Source organism: Phaethon aethereus (genome assembly GCF_964289735.1).
Source record: "Phaethon aethereus genome assembly, chromosome: 7".
NCBI classification, from domain to species: Eukaryota; Metazoa; Chordata; class Aves; order Phaethontiformes; family Phaethontidae; genus Phaethon; species Phaethon aethereus.
Window position 1 is genome coordinate 32,445,742 of NC_138583.1, and position 27,688 is coordinate 32,473,429.

Here is a 27,688-nt window from a genome sequence, read left to right on the forward strand (position 1 = left end):
GGAGGCGTCCCACGCGGGACATCCCACCGGTCAGCCGGTCCCACCGACGCGGCCGTGCCGCTGACTGCCGGGACGGGTTGGGCGTACTCGCCTGGCCGCTCGGCGGTCACCCCTCACGGCCGCCCCGCCGCAGCCGCCCCGCCGGCGGACTACATTTCCCAGCGGCCCCCGGGAGGGGCGGAAGGAGGGCGGTCGCGGCGGACCGGCTGCCCTGGCCGGCGGGGCCTGCCGGGAGCATGGCTGCCAGGGAGGCGGGGGGCGTCGTGCTCGGCAAGTCCGCTGATAAGCTCTTCTCTCTGAGCGGGCTGTTCGCGGTGTACAAGCCCAAGGGGCCTACCTCGGCCGGCGTGCTCAACCTCCTGAAGGAGAGGCTGCTGGCAGGTAGGCGGCCAGGCTGCGGGCCGGGGGAGGCGAGGCGAGGCAAGGCAAGGCAAGGCAAGGCAAGTGTGGGCTTCCCAAGTTGGGCCTGGAGCGCCGAGGAAGGGGTTTGCTGGTAAAGCGAGGAAATCGTGACGGGCGTGCGTGTAGGCCCTGCCCGCGGTCCCAGGGCAGGAGCAGGCCGGCCTGAAGCAAACACACCTTTAGCCCTCAAGTATTTCGGCCGGGGATGCCCTACCTGGCACGGCTGTGATATGGGCGTTGTGTGGTAGTATGTGTGTTCATTAGGATGTCAGAACCAAAACCACTGTCAAGCCACTGTGCCCTCCCTTTCATTCAGAAAACTATTTTGATTTTGGTTTTTTTTTTTTTTTTTTTTTGGGTGGTAGTTCACAGCCATGGTGTGGCCCAGGTTGGGGAACGGAGCCATTCCTGGATACGTTCTGGCTTGCTGTGTGGAGCTGCTGGGTCCATGCAAGACTCAGTGTGTTAGTCACGCTGCATGGTGAGCTGTAAGGCTGTATTCACCACTTGCTTATTTGGGGCAGGCATTTGTTATTGCCAAAGGTACAACATGACATGAGCCTTTGTTTTGAATGGGGATGAGATTTGCCCCCAGCATAAAGCTCCAGTCCTGCAGTGCACAGTGCAGGAGATCCCAGTTTGCTTGGAGAGCTGTCAAGCGCGGTCGCAGGGACAGCATGCACCCAGATGCCAGAATGGGTATCAGCAGCACCACTGCAGCACAGCTATAGCAGGATGCTCTGCTTCAGTTCCTCTGCCATTAAAAAACAATAAAATGACCAAATGAGTGAAAACCACAACATTTCCAGGAGTTTGAAAGTCCTGGGCACAGTCTGCAGAAACTTCTTTTTCTGAATACAGGGAAGCCTGTGTGTCAATATTGGGGAAAAAAGTGTGATCATTGCAAAGGTGTGAGGGTCTATGGTCTAGATTCTCTTTATAATGGATATGGGGACTAGATCATCTAATCTGGGCTTTTGGGCAGTTGCTTACGAAGTGAGAACATACTTTCAGACTGGTGTGCTGCACTGGAGTAATAAGCACTGGAGTGCTTTTTCTGGCTGAAAAATGAAGTAGTGAACTGTAGTCTAGGCACGGACTTCAATTCAGCTTTGTATGGAAAAGATTTAGCCAGATTGTGTCTCATTCCCTGATGTGAAAGGTGTAATGAAGGAATAGGTAAGGGAGCTTAGAGCATTTGTGATACTTAATACTAATAAACAAGGGGTATGGGATTCTGCAAAATTCCTGGAGTCATCAGCTGCATAGGAGGTGTGGTTGGTTGAGATGCTCTGACAACTTCAAAGTGAGCAAGTTCAGTTCATTGCAGAGTTTCCATAGGGCTCTGAATGTGTGAATGAACATGACCCACTACATGGAATTAAATACAAGAATTGCTCATATTATGTAGCGTAAAATTTGTGTATAGTAGATGATTTCAGGGACTCTGCTGCTAGTTCTTGCACGCTTTGTTGATGAAAATTCACAGGTGAACTGTCCCACCACATTTTCTAGTAGTATTTTCTGAACATCTGTTTATTACGGTACATAAGACTTGATTAGAATCTAAGTGAAAATAACTCGCAAATTGTTTGAGGTTGGGAGTAGATCTAGATGAATCATTGGTTTTATTCAGTACAACAATTTCTGTACTACTAATTCATAGTTTAAATAATTTATTTTTATCCCCTTTAGCAGTTTGGAAATGTGTGCCATTTTTCCTATATTCTAAGATTATCCTATAACTTTCTTTCAATTTCTATTTGCAGAAGCTGGTGTGCAAACAAATGGGAACAAAAGAAACCAGGTTTTGAAAATTGGACATGGTGGAACTTTGGACAGTGCAGCGGCAGGAGTTCTGGGTAATGAAAAATATAAATACAGTCATCAAAAGATTATTTTAGGAAACATTTTCATGCCTACATGAAATTGGAGGTAGAGGAACAATCTGGGATATACATGGCAGGCTTTGTGGTTTTGCAGGAAGGACAGGTTACTGTGGAAGAGCGGTCTGTGTTAAATTTCCTCTGCATGTACTTTTACATGCATAGGATGTGTTTTTTAACAGAAGGGTATATTTCCTGCCCCCCCCCCACCCCCTAAAAAAACTTGTCAGTTATTACATGAAAACATGAAAATACAGACTCTTCTGTAATGAGTTCTAAATTACCTCAGAAATTGATGGCTTTTTTGCTTAAGATGGGGATTTATAATCATCATAATTTTCTACAGTATTTGTTCTTAAACGAATGCTTTTCTGGGATTTTGAGGGAGCCTTTTGGGTTGTAATACTTGCCAAATAAAAGATGTATATGAGCAATTCAGCTACTGCTTTTTTTGAGGTTCAGCACAGAAACAGCTTTTGCTTCCTGTCCTGTCTTGCTTCATAAAGAAGAAACATCAAAGAGATTTTGTCTTTTAATTTTGATAGCAATCCATTTATCAAATTCCTTTGTTTTATTAAGGTACAGGATGTGTCAGTAGCTGGTGTTGAAAACTCAGCTGTGGGTGTGACCATTGGGCTGGCTTATTCCCATATTATACATTGTCGCTAATAGTTCTGTTGATGAGGAATGTGCAAACTGCACCTTGCTTAAATCGTAGCCTTGTAGCTCTACTTGGCTAGAAGAAATAAAAGAGCAGTACTTTTTTGGTATTGAACATCAGCAGGTGCAACTGTGAGTATACATTGGAAGTAAATCCACTGAGCTTGGATGTAATGACTTCTCAGGGAGAGCTGTGCTTCAGGGGGATGTTTGCTGAGACTCTTGCTAGTGGAGGCCTATAGGCTGGTAATTGTTTTTCTCTGTCACCTGTGAACATTGCAAAATGTAACATTCTTGGGCTGGAAATAAACTCGTTTTGTTCCAATTTCCTGTACTGTGTGGCCTCTCACCGGAGAATACTGTATGTATTGCTGAAGCGGACATTTTCCTTTTACACAGATGTTCCCTCTGAGCATGCTACTGCTCATTGTGGCAAGTCAACAGCATTGATCTATAGGAAAAGAAAAATCACTCATGCTTCTTAATTGCTTATCCTACTATTCTCTGACATCCAGCAGTCTCCAAAGCCTGCTCCTGTGGCATGGCAAAAAGTACTTGGGCTTGATGTGCTTGGTAAAGACAGAGAAGTGCATCACCTTAATATGCTGTGGATCGATTAAAAAAAGGCACAGGATCTTTCATTCCACTGCCATACAAAACACACAGAGAAGAATCAATGGTAGCTAGTTTGGAAGGAATAGAACTGGAGAGGAGTGGGAAAAGGAATGTGTCCAGATTTCTTGTGGGTTCAGGTATGAATGAGGAGAGAGGGGAGGACACAACAGAAACAAGTTATTCAGAAAACATGTGCTGCTTTTTGTTACAGGGTGGTGGGGCAGGAAGCTTTCTTTCCGTTTGGATAGTAGCATAAGAGAAGTATTTATCTTTTGAAACCTCTAACCTTTCTTTCTTGATCTGTACTGCTGTTTCCCAAATTTTACGTACTGCATATCTATGACTTTGTTCACGGGAATTAGTTGATACAGGGTCTTCCTTAGTGTGCCAAGTGTACTGCAAATAACTGGGCAGTGCTTTTAATCAGAAAATATACTTTTGTATTTCTTTTTCTGCTGTCACCAAATGTAGATGAGGAAGGACCCTGGAGACAGAGATCCTTGATCTATGGCATGTAAGTGAAAGGCACCTTAGAGACCAGGTGGCATGTAATGGCCCCGCACTGGAAAGAGCTTGGAGTGCCTGCTGCCTGAGAGGAAAAATCTTTTGTCTGTCCCCATCTGTGGCTACCGTTGCATTTGGAAGGTGGTGGGAGCTAGGACTCTACTTCTGTTTCTCAACTTTAGGTCTCATATTTTAGATAGAAGAAGCAAGGAACTGTAGGTCAAGTCTTAGTGAATTTCTTCTTTTAATATCAGCCTAGGGCTGTGATTCCAGTTTCATGTTTCTTGCTGTTAGAATGGGAATTGTAAATATTTGGCTTGTTTCTGTATAGCAGTTATGAATTATGCTTCCATAGTAGAATAAAAGATGAAAAAATATCAAGGTTAAAAATTAAGTTAAACCTTGTTACACTCTGTGTAGTCTTGGTCAGTTTAGTTTATGTTGCCTTTCAATAATATGCATGCTACACAAGCTGATGATTAATGGGGAAGATTGTTAGTGTCTTGTTCTCAAAAGCATTCAATATCTCTTTAAAATTGTTCCATTGAATCTGTGGACACTCTTCAGCAAATTTCAGCTCAGCAGTTATGTTGAAGCATCAGTGATGTCATGTTGCAAGAAAAGTGCTTGGTTATAAAGTTTTATCTATGTGCTTATCTCCTTTTCTCAGCCTTGTTGCAGCTCTTTTCTATCTGGCAAGTATAACAGCAACAGGCTGAACTGAAGGTACGCAAAAGCACAAGCACAAGGGCATGTGTGACAAAAAAACCCTCAGGAACAAGAGGAGAAGTAATTGAGAATAGGAAGTAATCTGAGTGTCAGAGTGTAAAGGTTTGAGAAGCATTAGACACAAGTATTTGTTTTAAAAAAAAAAAAATTCATTGTCAGTTTGATGCTTTTGCTGCTGGCTCCTGGTTAACACAAAGCTGATTTCCTGAAAGCTCCGTTAACTCCTGTAGTTTTACTAAAATCAAGGACACAAGCTGTTACTTATTCCATGAGTTGCACACAAAACTACTTGCCTTCTAAAATTTTCTTTGTTTCTTTGGATTGCCGTATGTGGAGAAAATCAACAGGAAAGCATATTCAAGGAAACCACCTTGTTTTAAAAAGCTTTGAAGTAAAATATAAGAGCACGCTCTTTTTCTGTGTCTTTTATGAAAAGCTGACTGGTTGCTGTTTTGCAGAATACTGGTTTAAGATTGAAAAGACAGTAGCCTGTACATACACAATAATAGGAAGGTTTGATTATAAAAGATTTTTGACAGTGTCAGTTGGACCTTTTGATTGGTTTATTTTCTTGCTGTAAGCCTGATAAACAATTTCATTATGCTATCTTGGCTGTATTACTCTTGCTCACTATCAAACTTTAAAAGGGCTATTTAGTTACTATTAGTGAAGGCTAGATTGATTATTTGTGAGCCATAGCCTTCATCAAACCAGAGATGGTGTTAATTGCACTATCCATGTCTTTGGTGATTAAAAGATAAATAAATCTAGGGGTTGAGTTGAAGTATTTTAAAAATAGGTGAAGCTCATTTTCTGCTTTAGACTTTTTTTTTTTTCCCTTCACCAGCTGCATGTTGTTTGAAGATCAGGGATACTTTCTCATAAGTGTTGACTGTCTTTATATGCTAACAGAGCATGAAAGGTTTTATTTCTGACTAGCGTAATATTTAGTAGTGAATGGTGTTGAATAAGAGAACTGCAGAGCTGTTTTTGAAGTGGCATTTCCCCTTCTGTCTTTGCAGTGGTTGGTATTGGAAAAGGAACAAAAATGCTGAGAACTATGTTGGCAGGTTCCAAGGTAAGGAGTGCTAAATGACTTGTGTTAGTGGGGTTTTTTGTTTTTTCTTCCAGTGAAGAACTGCATCAACATACAAATATCTCAGCCATCCTGTGTATTTAGTTTAAATCAGTTACTTTTTGCATTTAGTCAGAAATTTTATATCAATACTTTTATGTCCAGAATGGTTAAAACCTCTGTTTGTCTTGTTTTTTCTAGAAAATGTTAATAAAGACCAAATTACTCATTGCAGAAATCTTCCTGTAAAAATTTAGTGCTTTCAACAAAAAAAAAAAAGAAAAAATGTAATTAAGATGGCAATGTAAATGATGATTGAGGGATGCAATGGTATATGAAGGTTCAGTGTTTTGTCATTTTCCTTATGTGTAGATAACATAATTGTTATTTAGCTTGCAGTAACAGATGGTCTTTGTTTCTTTTCTCTCTTAAATACCATGGGCCTTAAGAGGCACCTTTTGGAATTAAGAGTGTTTTGCATTCGTGATAGTAGTTATCATTCCAGATTGCAGCTCTTGTAGATGGGTGCTTTACAAACACATGGATAGGCACATGTAAGAAGTCAAAGGGAACAAAAGCCCTGTGGCTGCATGAGATAATCCAGATTGCTATTTGTCAAGGCTCCAATCTTGTTCATTGCTGCTTTTGATTAGTTGTACTATGTCTTTGGTGAGTGCACTCCAGATTGTAGGACTTAGATACACAAGTGCATGAACTCCCAAGAATAATCTACCAGTGTTGTTTCCTTCTTTGCAAGTAAAATTCTGTGGGTTTAGCCATTATTTTTAACTGTGAAGTTTAGGAAAGAATGACAGATGCAGAAACCAATTAAGCCTTCCAGATTTCATCTTATACTCAGGGAAAGTCAACAGTGGACTCAGCAAATTGATAGTCTTTCTAAGGCATTTTATTCTGCTATTTTTCCCATTCTCTTCTGGTCTGTACACTTAAGGTCTTCACAGATACTGAACTGATAACTTGAGGTAGAATTTCATTGACCATCTTCAGTTCAACTCAAAGGAAGACAATTTGACAGACAAGAATACAACCAGGATAAAAAGATGTAGTTGCAGAGTTCGATCTGTTGCAGATTACTGTAGTCAGTGTCAGACTCTGCACTGAATGTTGAGAGTTTGCATTTGGTTTATAGGACCAGATTTCAGAGATGTCGGCATTTTGAAACATGCAGTAAGTAGCTGGAGCTGAATTTACTGTGGATGTGTAAGCATTTAGCAAGAACTTTTAACTTTAAAAAGTGTCATTGAGATACTTCAGCTAAATTAAGTCATCATAGCTAAATGTGTGAAAGTTGTTGATTTAAAAACACATAAAGCAAATGAAGTATTTTTTTAAGCTGCTGTTTACAGTGGAAATAGCTGTGATGGATGAAGTAGTTTCAGCCTTTTTGGAAGAAGAGAGTATGTGCAAGCTCCTTGTCGGCTTCGCTGTGAAGTTCTGTAGCCAGTAGGAGTGTTACCTAGCCAAATGTGCCCAGGTAGAGTTAGCTATAAGCCTTCTTGAGCTGAGGGACAAGGGAGGGGAAAACAGAGGAGAAAAGGGCAGTGGAGGCAGTCTGGTAAGCTACCCTGGCTAGATCCATCAGCTCTCACCTGGCCTTAGATTGGTATAAGCTGTGGGCACATGATTCAGTAAGGCAAGCAAAGTTAGATCCTTACAGTAGATCAGCTCTTCCAGTGCAAATGTTTGTTCTGATGTGGTGAAAAGTGTGAGGTACCTAACATCCATGCCAGGTGGCATGGCGGTCATGAGCCTTCATTTGGAGCTTGTCTTGTCTCTGTGTTCCTATTTTCTATTTATACTTCAATAAATTAGGGACACAATAACTTGAGAAGCCTAAGGAAGTTGAAGGATCTTCCACAGATATCTACCTATTTAGTTTTTTGACCACACTGACAACACAGGCTCATAATGTAGTGAGAGATCCGATACAGCTAAATCCATGACTGTCTAAATAAGTTTGAACATTTTTTTGCATCCCATGCCATGTGCTAAGAGTTTATACTCTTATTTCATCCTTTTTTACCATTGTGGATGCTAAAATGTTTGTTGAAGTATGATGTTTTTCTTTTGTTCCTTTTATTACTATAAAGGTTCAGATGAACTGCCTGAGCCTCTCTGGTTAGGAATTACTGTTTGGTTGTAGGAGTATATCTTGTAAAGAAATAGTTCAGTCTATCATTGCTGGCAGCAGAGCTATGCCGAGTGGCCAAAACGTATGTTACTGCAGTAAACTCCATATGGTGGCTCTGCCAGAGATTGGACTACTTCTGATTTTTTCCCAAAGATTGTGTGAAACTTTCCTGACTCTGTGTGGCAGCTCTGAACATTATCACTTGATTTGCAACTTGCACACATTATACAAGGAGTGTTACTCTTTCGGTGTAAATCTAATTCTCCATTGGTTTGACCTCCTTACGAATTATCTCAAAACAAATAGAAATGTGCAGCCAAGGGCAATACCTGCTTAGCGTTCCAGATCTCTCATTGAATTCTTAGCATTTATCCAGAAATGAAAATACGTGCCAGCTGACTTAGATTTTGTTTGTTTGCTTAATTCTGTTTCAGATATTCCAAGTGAGGGGGAGAATCTGAATCCTCTTGGATCTGGAATTTGAATACTGAGCATTTAATACATGTTCCATAGGAGAATCACTTTTCCTTCTTGCGTTCTGGGACTTGGACTTGGTCTTGCTTGGACTTTTTGCACTGTATTATTTTGAGAGAAATTGTTTATCGTGTTTACAAAATAAAAATAGTAGAATGAGAAGATACTTCCTGCTTCACCAGTAAAATGAATATCATGGGGGTGGACCAATTTTTTGTCATGGTAAATTGTTTCTGAAAGACTCAGTCTTACGGCTGACTGACTAGTCTGTCTCAAACACAACATAGAAGTGATTTTTTGCAGGGGAAAATGGGTTAGAACCCTAGCTAGCAGCACAGTTTCCAAAGAAGTAATCCTGTTTTAAAACCTTTCGTCTACCAGGCTGTGCTGTTACATGGAAGCAATGAGGGAAATGATCAGGGTCTCATCAGAGAAGAAAAAAGGATAGAGCAATAAGCAATGAAATTCTGTATTATTCTTCTAATACTTTCCATTGGGAGGAGATGTCTTCCAACACATACAGACTTTATTTTTAGGTGAGATAAAACAGGTTAATTGAAATTTTCAGGCTTCAGTTCTGTGCTTAATTTGTGTATTTTTCAGTGAGATAACATCTGGGTTCACCCTAAGAGACTTTGAATCATACTATGAATGAAGCCAGAACTTGGCCATCCATCAAACTGCTTGAAATCACTGCTTCTTGAGGAGCAGAAAGCATAAGCATATTGCTTTTATCTGAGGATGGAAATTCTTGTCATGGTCCACCTACAATCTGAAACCCCAAGTGCTCAGTGACATGAGGGGAATTGCTTGAGTACTTTGTGCTTGTTGCACAAGCTTGGGCAGGGACTAGTTGAAATAGAAGATTTAATCTCCAAAGTTGTGGCTTCTCCAGAATGAAACACTATCCAAAAAAAAAAAAAAAATCCTCCACTGGATGGAGGAAAACCCAAATTCCAGATGATCACAAGGACTGGAAAGAGGAAAAAGAATTATGGGCAGAGTGAAGATGCATCAGTGACCTGATACATGACAACTTCGATGTATTACAATTGTTAAAATTTGAATTCTTATGAATCCTGGATGAAAAATGAGTGCTAGCTCAGTGATGAGGTCTCAAAACTTGACGGTCACGCTTGCATCATATGAGAGAGGGCTTGCCTGAGCAGGAATTGGTTCAAATCATGTAAGAGAATTTCTCTCGCACCAGCTGCTGCAGAACAAAGTGTCCATAAAGAAGGTTGTTTCTTTACCTCCTGTGATTATCTTACTGTCCTAAAAATTATGCTTTAATTTGTATCCCTTAACTTCTCAAAGATAAAGCTTGCCAGCTTTCTCCATTAATTCATTTTTTTTTTTTTAAACTAAGTCTTTAGCTTTTGGTGATCAGTTAAATGGCTTAACAATGCATTAAAAAGCACATCTAGTAGTTCTATAAGGAGCAGAACTAATGAAGCCTTTTCTTGTGACTTCATTTGTTTACAGCTCGTTAGACATCAAAGGCCCATGTGGACTCTTTGGTATCCAGTTATACACTAGGGCTCCCTTTGGAGCTTCTTTCTTAGTGGAAGCTGTAATAGATTTATTTCCTCTATCTGTCTATTTTCAGGAGGCTTATAAGAACACGGCATCTCTGAGACCTGTATTCTTCTGCCAACATTTGTGTGTTTGCACATTAGCATGCACATCATGATGGCAAAGTGTTATTTCTTTGGAAATCCTGATTTTCTTTTTAAAGACCTTCACTGTGTTGTTTTTTTTTTTGTAAATGTATTTCAAAAGCAGTTTGTGCTCCAGTTCATGTATTTGTTACAAGTGCAAGAAAATGGAATTGACTTTCCTTTTGAAGCATCCTCTTGGTGGTGTGTGCACTTACTTTTAATCTTAAAAACGTTTTTACAGTATCACCAGCTGAGCTCTTTGCTTCATCTTGATTTCTTTTGGAGCTGGTAAAAGCAAAACTACTATTCATACAGTGCTTGTGATGTGTTCTGTTTTCTTTTTCATGTTCTGATATTTTTAACATCTTAGAAGGGCAAGATTTGTGGGTAGTGGTAATACTTTTTATTAGACTAATTGATATAGTACAGAAAACTAGGCATTGGGATACGCAAGCCCCTTCTCAGGTCTAAAATAGAAGCCATGGATTTTAAAACTTAAGTGTATTTCAGATTTGTTAGAGTTTAGTGAAGTAGGTATCTTTTAGACCATTTCTGAAAGAAAAAATAGTTAATGCTTGTGAGTGTGGTATACCAACAATTCTGGGTGGGCAAGCAGTTAGTTATAGGTAAGACTCCAAGACTGTTCCACACAAATGGGTTAAATCTCATTACCTGCTTAAATTGTTTTCTTACTGTATTTTATTAATCTCCTATGTGGGGGAGCAAGGTTTTGTTCCAGTCTCCAGGTGAGGGGGGCTGTTATTGCTTTCTTGGTGATTCTTTAGATCCCATCTTGCTTGTGTTCATCTGGTTTTAGTTGGGCTTTTGCTTCCAAATTGCAGTATTATCATATCCAACTGTTTGTCTTAGAGGAATCCAAGTAAAAGTGGTTTGTTTGCTCTTTAGCTCTTTGCTTAGGAAATTTTTCATCTTCAACACTTTCTCATTTTTCACTCTGTGGTTCATGCCCTTTTACATTTTCACACCTCTTTGTTTATGTTATCCCATCCACAATAACCAAGGGGCTGACTGAGTTTCTATTTGTACTGAGATGGGAGAGGTAACAAAAAAGAGTGCAGTATGTGACCTGCTCATTTAAGCAAAATGGATTGTAGCTACACAAAATGTCATTACTTTGCCTCTGTTCAGGCCCAAAGAAATTACTGTTTACTTACAAGGGAGGTAGGAGAAGAGAGAGATGATAAGGTTGTCTACCAGGCTCTCTTTCCCCTAGGAGATTATACATTGTTGGCATGTGAAGGGGTTAGTGTGAGGTAACATATAGCGTGCCCTAAATCCAGTATCTCTGTTGAGCCCATGTTTTTTTTTCTGAACCCGGTGGAGTTATGAATTTTATTTCCCAGGCTTGTTTTGAAAGGTGTTTTATGGGTTTCCCTGGAGGAACAGGGCTGACAAGTCAGAGAGGGAGTGATTGTTTCATGAGACATGTTAACCCATGGGCGGATGGATGTCTTCCAGCCCTTGTAGACTGGCTAGGTGAATTCTGACCTGTAACGGTTGTTTAATTTCACCCATTTAATTACTAGTTTGTGCATTAGATGAAGTATATTCATCATATGCATTAGATGAGGTATATTTCCTTCTATGACCAGGTGACCCACCTAGTGGATGAGAGAAAGGCTGTGGATGTTGTCTACCTGGACTTTAGTAAAGCCTTTGTCACAGTCTTGCACAGCATTCTCCTAGAGAAACTGGTGGCTTGTGGCTTAGACAAGTGTACTGTTTGCTGGTTAAAGAACTGGCTGGACGGCCGAGCCCTGAGAGTCGTGGTGAATGGAGTTAAATCCACTTGGCGGCCGGTCACAAGCGGTGTTCCCCAGGGCTCGGTTCTGGGGCCAGTCTTGTTCAATATCTTCATCGACGATCTGGATGAGGGGATCGAGTGCTCCTGCAGTAAATTTGCAGACGACACCAAGTTGGGTGGGAGTGTTGATCCGCTGGAGGGCAGGAAGGCTCTGCAGAGGGATCTGGACAGGCTGGATCGATGGGCTGAGGTCAGCTGTGTGAGGTTTAACAAGGCCAAGTGCCGTGTCCTGCACTTGGGTCACAACAACCCCATGCAACGCTACAGGCTTGGGGAGGAGTGGCTGGAGAGCTGCCCGGCGGAAAGGAGGGACCTGGGGGTGCTGGCTGACAACCGGCTGAATATGAGCCAGCAGTGTGCCCAGGTGGCCAAGGTGGCCAACAGCATCCTGGCCTGTATCGGCAATAGTGTGGCCAGCAGGAGCAGGGAAGTGATTGTGCCCCTGTACTCGGCACTGGTGAGGCCACACCTTGAATCCTGTGTTCAGTTTTGGGCCCCTCACTACAAGAAGGACATTGAGGTGCTGGAGCGTGTCCAAAGACGGGCAGCAAAGCTGGTGAGGGGTCTGGAGCACAAGTCTTATGAGGAGCAGCTGAGGGAACTGGGGTTGTTCAGTGTGGAGAAGAGGAGGCTGAGGGAAGACCTCATTGCTCCCTACACAACTACCTGAAAGAGGCTTGTGGCAAGGTGGGTGTTGGTCTCCCAAGTAACTGGTGACAGAACGAGAGGAAATGGCCTCAAGTTGCGCCGGGGAGGTTTGAGCTAGATATTGGGAAAAACTTCTTTATTGAGAGAGTGGTCAGGCATTGGAACAGGCTTCCCAGGGAGGTGGTGGAGTCACTATCAGTGGAAATATTCGAAAAATGCGTACACGTGGCACTTCAGGATATGGTTTAGTGGGCTTGGTGGTGTTGGGTTGATGGTTGGACTTGATCTTAAAGGTCTTTTCCAACCTTAATGATTCTGTGATTCTGTGATATTACATTCCTGAAATATAGGTATAGGACAGAGAAGTCTTGACATTTCTGTTACATGGCATTTGTTGCAGTACTGTGCAAACATTCAAGGAATACTTCCCTGGATGTTTGCCCAATACAGTGCAAAGATGTCATGTCTGTTAATAAAATTTGTCCTACTTATAGTTGTTACAGACTACAGACATATCCAAGTACTGCTACAATAGTTTGCTTTGGTTTTTCTTAAACTACTACTGACACCTGAGAAAACTTTCTCAGAACCGGAACTTTCTTTTGTCATTCCATGATCTCTTCCCAGAGCAGAGGAGGTAGGTTCAGAGACCCATCATTGTTTATGCAAACTTAGCATTGTTTTCTATCCTGTGTGTATTATTTTATGTTCCTGGCAACAAATTTCTTGTTCCCTGAATGCCTCAAGATATTAACTAGAAATCAATGTCAGTTTATGAAAATATAGTCATCTTCCTTATTTTGTCACAAGGAAGATGCTTATATTAAGGTTGGGAAAATGCATGAATGATATTGGTTTTGATGTGTTTTGAGAATGTGGTGAAGGTGTTAGCAAAACTTGAAGTGGTGTCTGTACAAAACAAAATGCACTGAGAAGAATGTTAAGCTTGCACAGAATCAGGAAGGGCTAAAGTGTTAGCTGGATAAAGTGGTCTTAAAAATGCCCCTTACATGTTACACATTATTGGCACCTGTAAATACTTGTTACTTCAAAACATATGATACATTTATAACTTGCTTTTCTTCATAACACATCACAGGAAGAGAAGAAGCTGAATTGAATATCTCTTCTTTTCCTGCCCTGCCCAGTATCCCTAAAACAAAGTTGTAGAAGCAGCTGTTAAATGGTATAGATACATGCTGTCCTGCAGTGGTACTATTAGTAAGCTGGCTTAGCATGTTGTGTATTGCTCAAGTCTCTTTTATGCTAACCCCAGAGACCTAATCTATTAATAGCTCAGCTTCATGCTCTGTTAATATTCACACTTCTTTTTAAACTGTTGAAAATCTTGAGGAGACTGCACCTATTGTGCTGCAGAAGCTCTTTCCTTCAAAAATGCAGAATGTTTTAAGAGTGTGTTCTAGTGTGATTTTTATGTTCTTCCATTCATGAGGTCAGAGTTGGCGTCTTTCCTCTTGACCTTTCTTCTATAATTGTGTATATGTTTGTGCTATATGTACAGTTCTTTCTTGCATTCATTAAAAAATCAAGACTGCAACATGCCAATAAAAATAATAATCACAGAAAAAAAATGCTAACAGATTTAAATTAGCCATTCTGCATTATTTTCTTTAGTGTTCCTTTTTAGTAATGTGGAGATGCTCTTAGCATCTTTAGAATTTACTGCATCTTGGCCTTAGCAATGTCTTTGAATTCACCTTAAGGCTTTCATGCATTCAATTTTCTCTGTGAATTTGTATGTACCTATAAAGTCTTACCACTCTGGAAGGACTGTCTTACATTTCTGGGCAGAGAATTATGAATTTTCTTGAAACCCTGTTTCTCAGATAGAAGCTGAAAGTTGTCTTTGTTTATTTATTGTAATGTGCAGTGTAGGTGCTAGAAGACAGAATAAGGAAACAGGTAAAGAACAGGTATTCAAGTTGAAGATGAAATTCAAGAGCCAACCTGAGACATTTGGGTGAGTGCAATAGGTTTCCACAGAGAGCACGTATCAGAAAGGTTTGCATAAAGGCTGCGCGTTACAAGCAGCCACGTTTGCACATTAGCCTGGATCCCCTCTTGGTTGCTGTGAGCCTGTATTGTGTTTATAAGTGACGTCTGGCCGTGGTGCTATCTCAGGTGACCTAGTATTCCTGTTAATGTTGGATTGTTCCTCTCCCGTGCCCTTTCCTACCTTCCCTCTAATGCCAAAATCTAAACTTGCTACAGTTTTTAGCTACCACCTTGAAGCATCTCTGAACTCCAGGTAAAGTATCTTCTGTGGGTTCCCCTGTTACAGGTGTTTATAGTCCTTAATACTGAAAATCTAGTCATCCCATATGTTTGAACTTTTAAAATAAGCTGACATAAGAGGTCAGAAAATCCTGTTAGTCCAAGAGTAAAGATCAGATAGTTCTTCAACAATGACAGTACAATTACAGCATCTAGCAGTAAATAAAAGATAGTGCAGGCTTAGCACAAAGTCAGCTTTTTCTTTTAAAAGAAAAAGAATGGTAGAAAAGAGAAGTTGTAATGTTTGTGTATATTAAGAGGACATACTTGGTGTTTGATAATTTTGCATTTGCTCTATCGTAAAATGTGGAACTCCTCCCTCGTCCTGCAGCCTTTATTTTGCCTCTGTGCAACCTGCTTTTAAGAGATTAGGGCTCTTTGCTTTTAATATATTGGAATCTGCTTAGTGAGAGTGCTTTGTTTTGGAAAATAATTGAAACTATGGCAACCCTTGGGTTTTTTCCAACTTACTTGTCTACCTCGTGTACTTCTCTGGTGGAATATTAGCATGCTGGAAACCTACAGAGAGCAAATATAAGTTATGTAAATATTAAATCTAGAGCACCTTAGTTGTGCTTTAGAAATCATTACACACAAACTGAATGTTACTGAAAACATGCAAACTAAAAAAGAGAGTTTAAGGCCTCTTCATTATCTTGGTGGCCTGAGTCTACAAAAATGTAAGTGCTTGCACCAAGCGTGCAGACTGAACGGGTTTAGGCACAGGAGCACTAATCCTGATCAGTGCTTGCCTGCTGTGTGCTCGCTCCGATTTCCTTCAGGTTGTCTAGAGCACTTGTTTTTTGTTTTCTGTTTGTTTGTTTTATGTTTCCTCAAACTTGTCAGCCATGTACAGACATCAGTTTACATAAATTGACTTTCTGTTTCTATCAAATATGGCTTCTCTTTCCCAGCTTTCAGTCTCTTGCATAGGGGACTGTAGCCTTTATTTATTTATTTTCCTTTTACACTTCTGTGTTCATTTGCTGCTGTGATTAAAAAATGGGTCATCCTTGGATGAACTCTTACGAGCTGCCTCTTCTAGAGAGCTTGCTTGCCTGGGAAATTCTTGCAGTGGGAGCCATCTTAAAATCTTCCTGACAGCTACCAGTGACCTTATTTCATAATTACTTGTGTTTCTGTCTAGCTCTTCCAAAGTGTTGCTTCTCCTGTTTGAAAAAGCTTTTAAAACATGTTATGATTTAAGATTTCAAGTCTCTGGCTTCTTTCCAAATAAAACTTTGATATATTAACAGTTAAAACTGAGAAGCTTGGTTCCATGGTCTGTCTGGCATTTGCACTCGTAAGTGGGGCAGACATGCCTGGCAGTCAGCCCAGGGGCTTCAGCCTCCAGGAGCCCCCCCGAGTGGGTTGTGTAGCTAATAGCTATGCTGGCTGTACAGCCCCTCTAACAGGAGAGGATTCTGCTTCCTTCTCTTCCTCTTTTCACAGTTAAATACGTATACTGATAAAGTCTTGCCTCTTTCTCTCTCTTTTTATAGGTACACTTTCCCTTTCTGTGTTAGTATAAGGATTTCTCTGAAATCGGATATGAAATAAAAAAGCAAAATGATAGCTATTCTCTTATTGTAAACATCATATGGTTTATTGTTTGTGTGAATTTTGACTGTGCCTTGTGGTTGTGACTCTAAAACAAAATTTCTCTTCCCAAGATCTGTCAGATTTATTAGAGGGTTTGTAATTTATTTCTTAGGGGTTCCTGTAATCCTGTTCTTTCTCCAGTCCTGGCTTTTATGGCATGTTTCTTTCTAGTCATGGGTATGGTAGTAAATGTGTGGCTGCTGGGGCACTTCCCTGTCTTTCTGATCTTGTTGAGGTTGTATCCACTATGTCCCCCAGGGTGTGTGACAGAGTTACATCATCACTAGCAGAGTGCAGTGGTTTGCCACTGTAAAGCATCTTCTTAAGGCTGTTTCATTCACTTAGTGTGAAAGAAAAAGTTGCTTATACTTGGGGGCTTCTGATCACTTTGCTGCCTTTTGTTTCAGTTGCCATAATGTCAAGAAAATGGTTTTCTAGATGGCTGAGAGATGTATTCTGCTTTCCCTAATGCAGAATAGTTTTGGGAAGGTCTGTATGCCCTCAGGGTTGTTGTACTGTTGCACAATTGTGACGCTCTGCTTTGGGACCATGCAGATGACTATTAGAAGTTGGAATTATTTCACGATGCTGCAGTGCTTGCAAGCTGTGACTGGGAATGCTTGATCTTAGCTTTTCATGTGCTGCATTTGCATATTGTGGAATCCCATATGGAAGCTGAGCTGCTGCTTTTAATCTTTAAATGGTTTGGGTCCTAGTCTTGAGATGAACGGGGGCAAGGATGTAGGGGTTATTGATAGGCAGAGTGTTCTCTGATGAGCTGCTGGTGTAAGGACGCTTCCTGTGACAATCTGCGCTTTCTAGGCTTTTCCACTGCCTACACCACCTACTACCTTGCTTTTTTTTGTTTCAGGTTGAGTGGGTTGAAGGCAGTGTGGTTGTGAGCAGTTGCTGTCTGTGTTCCTGCAGCGATTTGTAATTTAAGAGTACAGGAAGAATGCCCCTAGATGTATTTTATAAAACTGGAAGAAATAAATGATTGCCACCACCGGTGAGAAAAGGTCACCAAAGGATTATTACATGACTCGCAAGCCATTGGGTGCTTCTGAGGGCAGTATGAGTTAAGTCTAAAGAGAGTTAATGCTGAATTTTGACACAAAGTAAGAGGAACAATAGATTAAGTCTGGACTGTCATGTTATTTTCTACAAGCTCCAGGTCCTGCACACTAACGAAGGGGAAGTAATCCCTATTAAGAGGCTAGGAAGAATTATGATATATAATTGTAGATACCCAAGGGTACTTCAGAGACTGATCATAAACCAATGGTGATTCTTAATTTCCTGACCTGTTATAGCCACCTTTGTGGAGTCATTTGTGACTCTTTAAAGGCTCCTGTAAGGAATGGGGGTTTGTGACTAATTTTTAAAGATGTTCTTTTTACAAATTGGATGGCTTTTTTTCCCTTTTTGAAGAAACTAAAGGGGAAGTCAAGTATCGAGATTTGGGTTGTGTTGTTCATACAGTTTGTGTTTGCCTGTAAACAGATGATACTGTCTCTCTGTTGCTGGGAGGTCAAATACGTTACTGTAACAGACAACATGAAGCAAGGTAACCAAAACCAGAATTAAGAGGAAGACAGTCATTCAAATTGAAGTAGTTTCAGTCCTTTGATTTGGAAACATCTGAAGACGGTATGTGAGGTTTCAAAACTTTCAGATTTAGAGTTTTATTGAACTGCTGAGTTCATTCATTGGGCTAGAATTATGAAGATCTGCTCACATGTTTTTATTAACTTCTAGAATAGTTGCTGAATAGTGTCTCTTTCTAGCTATGCTATTTAAATGTTAAGAACTAGATTGGAAATCGGGCAATTTTATGGTCCTAAAGGTAGGTAACATACTTTAAAATTTACTTAAATAGGTGCTGTGGACAGCCTTCATCCATTCTTTCTTTAAGTTCTTTTCCATGCATTCCGAAAGTGTGTAAACTTCAAGAATTTGATTTTTAATTGCCCAATTTTGCAGTTTTCAGGGGATTCAGACATCAGCAGTATTTAGGAAAAATATAGCCTTAATGTGGTAAGCAAAGAATACAGTTACTTTTATATTAAAGTCTGCACTCTACTGCCTTTTGTCTGTCTATCCTGCTGCTTCCATTTCGTGGCAGTTGCTTGAAGAAATACATTCAAATGTCAGGTTGTCACACAGAACAAAACTAAGGCATGTCTTAGTAGTCCCATGTCCTGGTTTCAGCTGCAATAGAGTTAATTTTCTTCACAGAAGCTAATATGAGACTATGTTTTGGAATGAAAAAAAATGTTGATAACGTGCTGATGTTTTGAGTTGTTGCTAAGCAGTAAAGGACTGTCCGGCTTCTCGTGCTGGGCTGCCAGCAAGCAGGCTTGGGGTGCACGGGAAGCTGGGAGGGGACACAGCCAGGACAGCTGACCCAGGCTGGGCAAAGGGACATTCCATACCATACGATGTCATGCTCAGTATATAAAGCTGGGGGAAGAAGAAGGAAGGGGGACGCACGTTCACAGTTATGGTGTTTGTCTTCCCAAGTGACTGTTACGCATGCTGAAGCCTGGCTTCCCTGGAGATGGCTGAACACCTGCCTGCCTATGGGGAGTGGTGAATGAATTCCTTGTTTTACTTTTCTTGCGTGCGCGGCTTTTGCTTTACTTATTAAACTGCCTTTATCTGAACCCACAAGTTTTCCCACTTTTACTCTTCTGATTCTCTCCCCCGTCTCACCATGGGGGAGTGGGCAAGCGGCTGCGTGGTGCTTAGTTGCTGGCTGGGATTAAACTACGACATCCCATTTTGTAGGTGTGATTTATATGGCTACATTATTATTACTTGAGCTTGTTTTTACTTCGCAAGTACATGAAAAAGGATGCATTGCATCAAAGATTAAAATGTTAGTGCTTATGCCTATTTGGATGTGTTCCAGTAGAATTTACTCAACCAACTCCTAGAAGATACATCCTTTTACAACTTGGTTCAACTTTGTATTGCCTTAGTTGGGAGTATGTTCATCGAAACCTTACTGGGGATTAGGCGTATGGAACACCTCAATTTTTCTCTCCCAGGCTGTATAAATGCTTTACTTTGAAGACCCCTAGGCTTAAGATATGGCTGAGGGAAGTGGAATGAGATAGGCAGTGGGTCAAACAGCAGATTTCAATATCTCAAGGTAGCTCCAGACTTGACCCAAACTCATGTTACAGAGTGAGTCTTCATGTGTTGGCAGTCTTGTGAGAAGACATGGCGCAGCTTGTTCATGTGAAGAATTCTGTCAGCTTCAAGCACTTTCTGCTCTATGCCCATAGCCTGGCAGCACTGAGGGTGAAAATGCAGAAGAGAAGGACATCAGGTGAAATGCAATAAGACAAGAGCTACTGGCCTGGGAACAGGTTAATTCCTTTTTGCAAGCTACAAACACATACACTGAAGAATTCTTTAGAGAAGAACTGCGTAAGGAAAAACCCTGAAACAGAAATATTCAGAGAACCCATGACAAGCAGAGATGTCACTCGGTGGCCTTGCACTCTTTGTGCTGGTCACAAGGTCCTTACCAGATTCCAGATGTTCAAAACTCCACCTTTAAGCTATTGTGTATCACTGCGTTTCATGGCAGAAGTGTTGTAATGCTTTGCCTTGGAACTGGGTGTTTTGCTTTCACAAGTAAAGGTTGGGGTTGTTTGTTTGTTTTAAATTGTGAAGGAATAGAAAAATTGTGTGTGAAAGGTATTCCATGTGCCTTGCTTCAGCAGTGACATATGACACCCTGCAGAGACTTTGATTTTACCACCCTATTATTTTCTTTATGGTATTGATGTATTTATAGTAAAGATTAGATTGCATGTTGCTTCTTCCTGGGGTTTCTAAAACTGAAATCATAGGTGTATGTAATGCAGGATTTAATTTTTGTTTAGTTCCATGTCTTTTCATCTTTACTTTTGCTTACCCAGAGTTGCTGGATTGACTATTCAGATAGTATTCTTCCTGTTCTGATTTCAAGTACTTGGTAGTTGCAGTCTTTTTATTAAAAAACAAAACAAAAAAAACCCCCAAAAAACGAAAAAAGAAACAACCTTGAAGACTTGACTCACTAATCTCTCTTTTTCATTCCCAGAAGTACACTGCTATTGGACTACTGGGCAAAGCTACTGATACACTAGATGCTACGGGAAAAGTAACTGAAGAAAAACCTTATGGTAAGCATAAATATGTCTATATGCTTGATGTAATTTGAAGGCATGAATGGTCTCTATCATTGAGAAGCAGAAGAGATGTTTGGGACTCTCTGAATTAAGTTTAAAAGTGAAATCAAACTAAGATTATTTCATCTTCAACTTCAGTGCTTATATAATTCAGACCAGCTTCATGTAATTATGTCTAGTGCAAGTGTTCGTTTCTGCCGGGAAAAAAAACAAACCAGGCATTAGATTAGGAGGGAGAAAATAGAATGGGGCAGGACTGTATCATTTTGAATCTTTGACAGGCTGACAAATGATGTGCTGTGCCCAGTAAAGTTTTCCTTTCCCAGTGTGTAGTCTCGAGTGCTCTGTTACTAACACCCTTCAAGGCCAGTGGAGGAATAAAGTACTTAGCTCTTCCCTCTAGGACGGCCATTTAACTACAGACTGCTCAACATAAAATGAGGGTGGCATAAACTGCTTTCTACATGTGTTCACCTACCAAATCTTGCTCTTGCTTGCAGTCCGCGTCATAGCAACTTTAATAAATTAACTTTACTGACCCGCGGAGCACAGTGCAAGAGTTAAGGCTTCAGAACTAATTCTGACTGTGGCTTTGTTGGAGTGGATATTCCACAATACCCATGGTGTCTTAGAAACAGCACAGGACTAACCAGGGAAACACTAAATGTATTTGCCATTAGTTCTTTCACAACCTGGGGTAAAAAGTAAAACCAAAAACCCAATAGGTAACTGGTTGCTTAGCAACTTTTACAAGTGCCACACTGTTTCTGGTGCCTGGTAATAGGAACATACAAAAATTATCTTTTTTTTTTAAGTAGTGTGATGAAAAAGGTGGCCTGGTTTCTACCCCAGTCTCCTTTCTTTTGCAGTGTTTCTTTTTGCATGAGGCAGGCAAGTGTGAGTTTCTTATCCACGTTAACTTGATGGATCATCTCAATAGTATTATTAACTAAGTAATGTTACTCAGAGATGTTGGCTCATTAGGTTCTGCTTCAGGATCAAGTTCTAAGTCTCTCTCTAAGCTTCTGAAGGACTGAGTATCCACATGGTATTAAGAGTTGCCAACATTTCACGATAGTTGGAGAACACTTTCTTGGTTTTTATGTATACCTCCCAGAAAGTGAAATTCTGTGGTTCTGCTGCGCTGAGTAGTGTTCATTGTAGATACTTGCTCACATATAAACTATGAAATAGCATTTCAAGACGCAGCTTCTGTGGTCAACTAATTTAAAAAAAAAAAAATCTGTTTCTCGAAACACTAGTCTTGCTTTCTTTTTATTGTTTACTGCAGATGGAATTTAGAGTGTTGTTTTTGTGTGTTTCTTTCACTGGCAGCTCTTGTTAGTAGTTCCCACCTCTGCACCATCTCCTCTGTTGTGATGGTTTAGCTTTCTGTTGAACTGTGTGCTTTGGGTTAAAAATACCCCCTGTTTCTGAGTCGCTTATCTCTTTAAACTGAGATCAGTTCATGATCCAGTTCATCATGTGGTCTCATGAAAAGCATTATTGACATTGCTGGGGAAGTGTAGTTTTGGGTGCTGGACAAAGTTTCCTTTTGCTGAAGCTGATGACTGAAAGAAATGCACATGAGATTGGTCTCAGTTGCTTTCCATGTTGGTCCAAATCAGTCAGATTTTAATTTTTCAGAAAGAAGAGAGAACATGCATACTTCTTCTTTTTCTCCATGCTATTTATATATTTTGTATTTCCTTGCTTCCTTCCCTCCTGATAAATCAGGTATTTCTCATCTTTTCCAGTGTCTTCCCCAAAGCAGTTCGATTTTCTGCATGATTCTCTGGGTGGCCCACCATCCCTAATCCCAATCAGTACTCCAAGAACAGACAAACCAGATACTTGAGCTTAATTTCAGCTTTCCTTTGACACCTAGAAGGATCTTGGGAGAAGCAAAGCATCTGCTAGAATATATAAATCCCGCATGTGCCAGCAGCATCCAGGATTGAGCCTTAGTACAGAGAAAGGGCACTAAAACAGCTTGCGAGATACATAAAACTCTTCTTGTGGTCCAGTGGAATCATTCAAGAGGAACATGCCAGCAGAAAGTTTCCTGCTATATTAATTATATGAAAGTGTTAACGTTTTAGTCCTCAAAATGTTCCTAGACAGCAGTTTAGAAAGCAAACTGTTTTGTATTACAGTTAGCTGCAATGAAGGGACATACTGAATAGAGCTCCTTGGGTTTAACCCCTCCTGAACTTCTCATAGTTTTTTGTTTGCTTCTTATCAGGCAATGAATTTGCATTTCCACTTTGAAATTAGGTTATGGTTTCATACTACTCCCAGGATATCACATTTCGTGTTCCTCTGGTGCTTAAGAACATTGTTTGTTGCCCCTTTTTTAATGTTTGTAACTATGGACAGGAATGTGCATTCTGAAACTCAGCTGCCTACAGACTATATCCAGACATGGAGAACAAAATTCATGACGATTTTCTGCAGGTCTCTGATGATTATGCTGAAATACATCTTTAATAGCACTACCTGAATAATTTAGGAAATGTAGTCCTTTCAGCATTCTGCTTTATTAGCAAATAATTTGTGCTAGGCCAGATTGGGTTGAGGTCATCAGCTATAGTTCTGTTCGACTGTCATAGATAATTCTTGTGTTCTGTTTTGGTGTAGTTTGTTAACAAGAGCAGGGCAGTATCACCCTTCAGTGGAGGCTTCTTGAGGTTGTGGCACAATTGACACCTTTTGGTTTGGTAGCTTTATTTAATTTCCTTTATGATTATAGCAGGAAAATTAATCAATGGTCACCAGTGTTGAGAAGCACAATCGTTCTTTAAAATTTTCATGTTGGAAGCTAATAGGTTTATACTACATGTTTTTAGAAGCATTGGAGGCCAGAAGTTTTGGGTGCTTTGGGGTGCTTATAGCATCGTAGGGAATGGTCCACTGGAAGATGCCTAGCCTGTGCAGAAATCCTATAACCACACTGCCAGTCTAAAGGCTTAGGAAGAAATTTAGAAAAAAGTGTTGAATGTATTCCAAACAGTGTACTCACAGAGCAGCTACAATCATTTTGTTCTAACCTAAGGCTGTCGTTATTCCTGGGGACTGGATGCAGTTATCCCGTGGGCCAAGCCTTACAATCACAGAATTGTTAAGGTTGGAAAGACCTTTAAGATCATCAAGTCCAACCATCAATACTCACTGAATTTATTGTCAAACAGGGTGGCAGCCTCCACATGCCTCCCTGGAAGGATGCAGAGCTGCAGTTTAAGTCCAGCTTCTAGCACAAACTCATGGTCTGTCATATAGCACATGAGGATACTTGGTATTTGCGATGAGGATAGTGGGAGGAATAGCCTAACTAGCAAGGGCAGTGACAGACGTGTCCTGCAGAAACGTCTCTCAAAACCCCTTATCCTCAGGGAGTGGAGAAGGGAAGTCAAATAGGGAAAGTTTTGGGACTGTTGATGCTAATTAGCCTTTATGGGTATGTTTATATTTCATGCTTGATGGAGGATTGAGTCCAAATGGTGCTCTAAATGTGCTGACCAGACAAGCTGTTAACCTACTAAACCCAAGCCCACTGGTGGGCCGAGGGCCTGAAGGGAAGCAGTTCTCCTGGGCATCAGGACTGTATTCCCCGCCATCTATGCTGTGGATGTAATGACTCTGGGAGCTGAAAGGTGGTGAAGGAGCTGATTCACAGTGTGGCTGTGTGCCCTGCAGAGCCACGAGTCCAAATGGATGCCTGGGACATATACACAGTTTAGACATAGTGAAACTGTTTGCGATGAGACTAATAGCGCATTCTTTATGGCTGAGAGCTGGATGAAAGCTCCACCAGCTTGTGTGCTGCTCTAGGAGAGGGCAAGAATCCAATACAGTCCATTAACTTGAAGGCAGTGCATGATGGAAAAAAAAAAAAAGCACATGATTTTAGGTTTTCAGAATGTAATACTAGCCAGCTTGTGCCATGATGTATTACAGAAGACAAATATGATTTATTCTAGATCTTAGCAAACTCATCTGTAAATATTTACTTTGATAACACATCACACAACTTTCTTTGTTAATGGCTTCATACATCATTACTCACATGGGGATTTTTTTTTTCCTGAGATAGAGATTGCCTGTAGTATGAGTGATTTCCAGAGAGGCTAGATGTAACCTCTCAATCAGGGGAGTATGAAATCAGAGCAGGGATTGAACTCAGGTGTCTCATTAAATGCCCTAGCCACAAATGCAGTTCATGGGTTGAAAATTGGAAGAGCACCCCAAGCTGACGCTTATCCTTAGATCTTAAATACTAAATTCTGCCTGAAGCAACTTGGGGTTCACAAAGAAGGCTGACAAAATCACCAGCATAGAGCTGGGTCATGTTAATGTTCTGCTATGTAGTTTTCTTGTGATATGTTGCTAAACTAGAATAATACAAACAGAAGACTGTAGTAACTATGTAAGAAGCTCTTCAGAAGAAGATCCAGACTTGCTGTACAACTGATTTTGTTGTTCCTACCCTGTATTCTGATGTACATTGGTCTCTCTCAGCATTCCTGACTGACTTTTGTGCCTTGTAACCTTGCTGTTAATGACACTTCTTGAGACAGCTTCTGGGGCCTAGGGACAGCATCTGCGTTTGAGGCTGCAGAGTGTGCTTTCCAGAAGTGAGATACCACATTGCCATCTTCCAAAGCTGCTGTGGAAAGAAACCTCTTCTTTTTACTCACAGCATGAAGTACATCTATTTTGTAAGGTTTGCAGGTAAAGGTCTGTTCTAAAACATAATGACTGCTCAATAAATAAATTCGGTTGGTTTATGTTCCAGGATGCTGTTGACTTAGTAAGGTGACACTAATTGAATATAACTTAGGAGAAACAGGACTAGTCAAGTCCTAGACAGTAGAAATACACTGAAGTGCATTGTGATTACAGATCTCATGTTTGTACTCTCTAAACAAATTAGGGATGGGTGTCATCTCTATTGAATAGTATTTCAATGGACCAGTGCAATCAGCCTCTTGGGTTATAGCCTTCTAGTAGAAGTGGGACAGATATGTATGTGTACTCTTAAAAGTAGATTGCCTAAAGCAGCTATCTTTCTTTTACAGGATTTCTTCAGTAAAATTGCCTTATTTAATATATAACAATACCCTGGTGTGCATTTGCAAGTTAGTTGTCTGATACGGAAATTTGATGTTTTGTTCCAGATGCAGTCTTTTTCTTCACTAGAAAAAAAAAAAACCCACAATGCTTTTGTTCTTTAATAATCTCTTGTATTTTTCCCTGCAGTTAGGTACTCTTAGAGAGAAGTTGCCATGGTTAGACGAGCGTTTTCTTGTTTTTGGTCTTTTAGCAAAAATCAGAATAGGACAAATTTTGTAGTTTTTGCGTAGTTCCCAAGAAAAATGAATTTGCAGTCCCAAGAGAGAGAAATTGCAAAAGAAAACTGTGTGCATTGGGATGTATGCCCTTCTGAAAGTGTTCAGACTGTCTTAATCACCTTGGACAGTTTGTTCCACTCTTTTTGTGATAATTCACACTCCTACCTACATTCTGGTTTTTATCTCTTTTCTTTGGTGTTTTTCACTCAATCTAAATTCAGATGAGACAGAACTCTTCTTTGTATCTGTTTGCAGGATGTGATTGATGCATTAGTGCCATGTGAATAATCAGTGCTAACATACTTACTGTTTTCTTTCTACAGACCAGGTAACAAAAGGAGATCTTGAAAATGTGCTGCAAAAGTTCACAGGGGACATAATGCAGGTTCCTCCACTGTAAGTTACACAATATTCAGAAACTCTTGGCAGTTGTGTTCAGTTGTTGGGACTTGCTGATAGAAGTCAGTTCTCTCAGAAATAAAAAGACACATTTTGGCAAGAGGAGAGAGGCAAGGCAGTCTTAGGAGTTTTAACATTTGCGACTGCAGGTCACGCCCGTTTGAACATTGAGCACAAATGGTGACCTGGAGTCTGTGGGGTTTTTGGGTAAGTGTAAAGCAGCGAAGCAGTCTTAAACAGCTTTGCAGGGCATGGTGGCTTCTATCCTGCCTTCCAATTAGAAAGCATTAAGCCTTTAATTTTACTTATGGGGCAAGGGCAGGCTTACTGACGTCTGTGTGGAAGTGCCTTAAATGACTTCGAATTAGTTTTCTGAAAACTTTATGAGTGAGCGATCAGTGACTGAGCTTCCGTAGCTTAGCAAATTTCTTCCAGTCAGGTGAGCCGTAGTAGCTGGCAATGTGCACGCACTTAACTTGTGACAGATGGCTTTTATGGTGATTTAAGCTAACATGCTTTCCTTTGCGTTTGCAATGGGTCGGTTACTGTGGTTCCAATGTGAGCCCTGTATGGTCAGTAATTTGGTAGGTGTTCTGCTTCATGTGACCTGTTTCCAATTACCCTCTGCTTATTTGAGCAAGATCTTCTTTGATTTTTCCATGGTATTCTTTCTGTCAAGACCAAAGTTGGAGCTTTGCATAAAGTTTCATGTAGTCAGTGAAATTAATTTTGTTTGTTCTATGGTGGTCTCCTAAACAAGGCTACATAAGTTGGCAGTTGCTGTCCAGGGAAGACCCTGGTATGAGACAAGTAAAAGTGCAAGGCAGAATTACAGGACTTGCCTGAGCAGCTCCCAGTGCTTAGCTCAGCATAACACTGAAACAAATGCCTTGCAGACTTCTGAGAGACAGTATGTTAAGAGGCAGCTGGAAGTGTTGTACCCCTTATAGAAACCCTTTTTTTTCATAAACTACAAACTGAGTAATGAAAAACTTTTAAATCTGTACAGCAAGAGGTAAATACAGGGCCATCTCTTGTTTTCCAGTTTATATAGCTACTGACAAATGAGATGATTCTGTGTCCAAAAGTCTTCAGAAGCACTTGCTAGATAGGGTTTGTTTTGTTTTTTTGTAAGCACTTGCAGAGGATTAGAAGGGTAAAATGTATGTTACATTTTTGTAATGTACAGTATTAACAGGATCTGAAGAATGGCAAGCTTGTTC

At 40.5% G+C, this 27,688-nt stretch overlaps 1 protein-coding gene across 1 annotated transcript in view; it reads left to right on the forward strand.

Moving 5' to 3' along the window:
- Nucleotides 1–236: 236 nt before the first annotated feature.
- The window catches only part of TRUB1 (TruB pseudouridine synthase family member 1), a gene marked incomplete at both ends in the record, with an annotated part of 30,401 nt that continues 2,949 nt past the window's right edge, over nt 237–27,688 (forward strand). The window contains 5 exons of the mRNA XM_082002230.1: nt 237–381; nt 2,172–2,264; nt 5,819–5,874; nt 20,628–20,709; nt 26,390–26,462. Of these exons, the coding sequence (XP_081858356.1) occupies nt 237–381; nt 2,172–2,264; nt 5,819–5,874; nt 20,628–20,709; nt 26,390–26,462 (449 nt within the window). The remainder of the gene's footprint in view (nt 382–2,171; nt 2,265–5,818; nt 5,875–20,627; nt 20,710–26,389; nt 26,463–27,688) is intronic.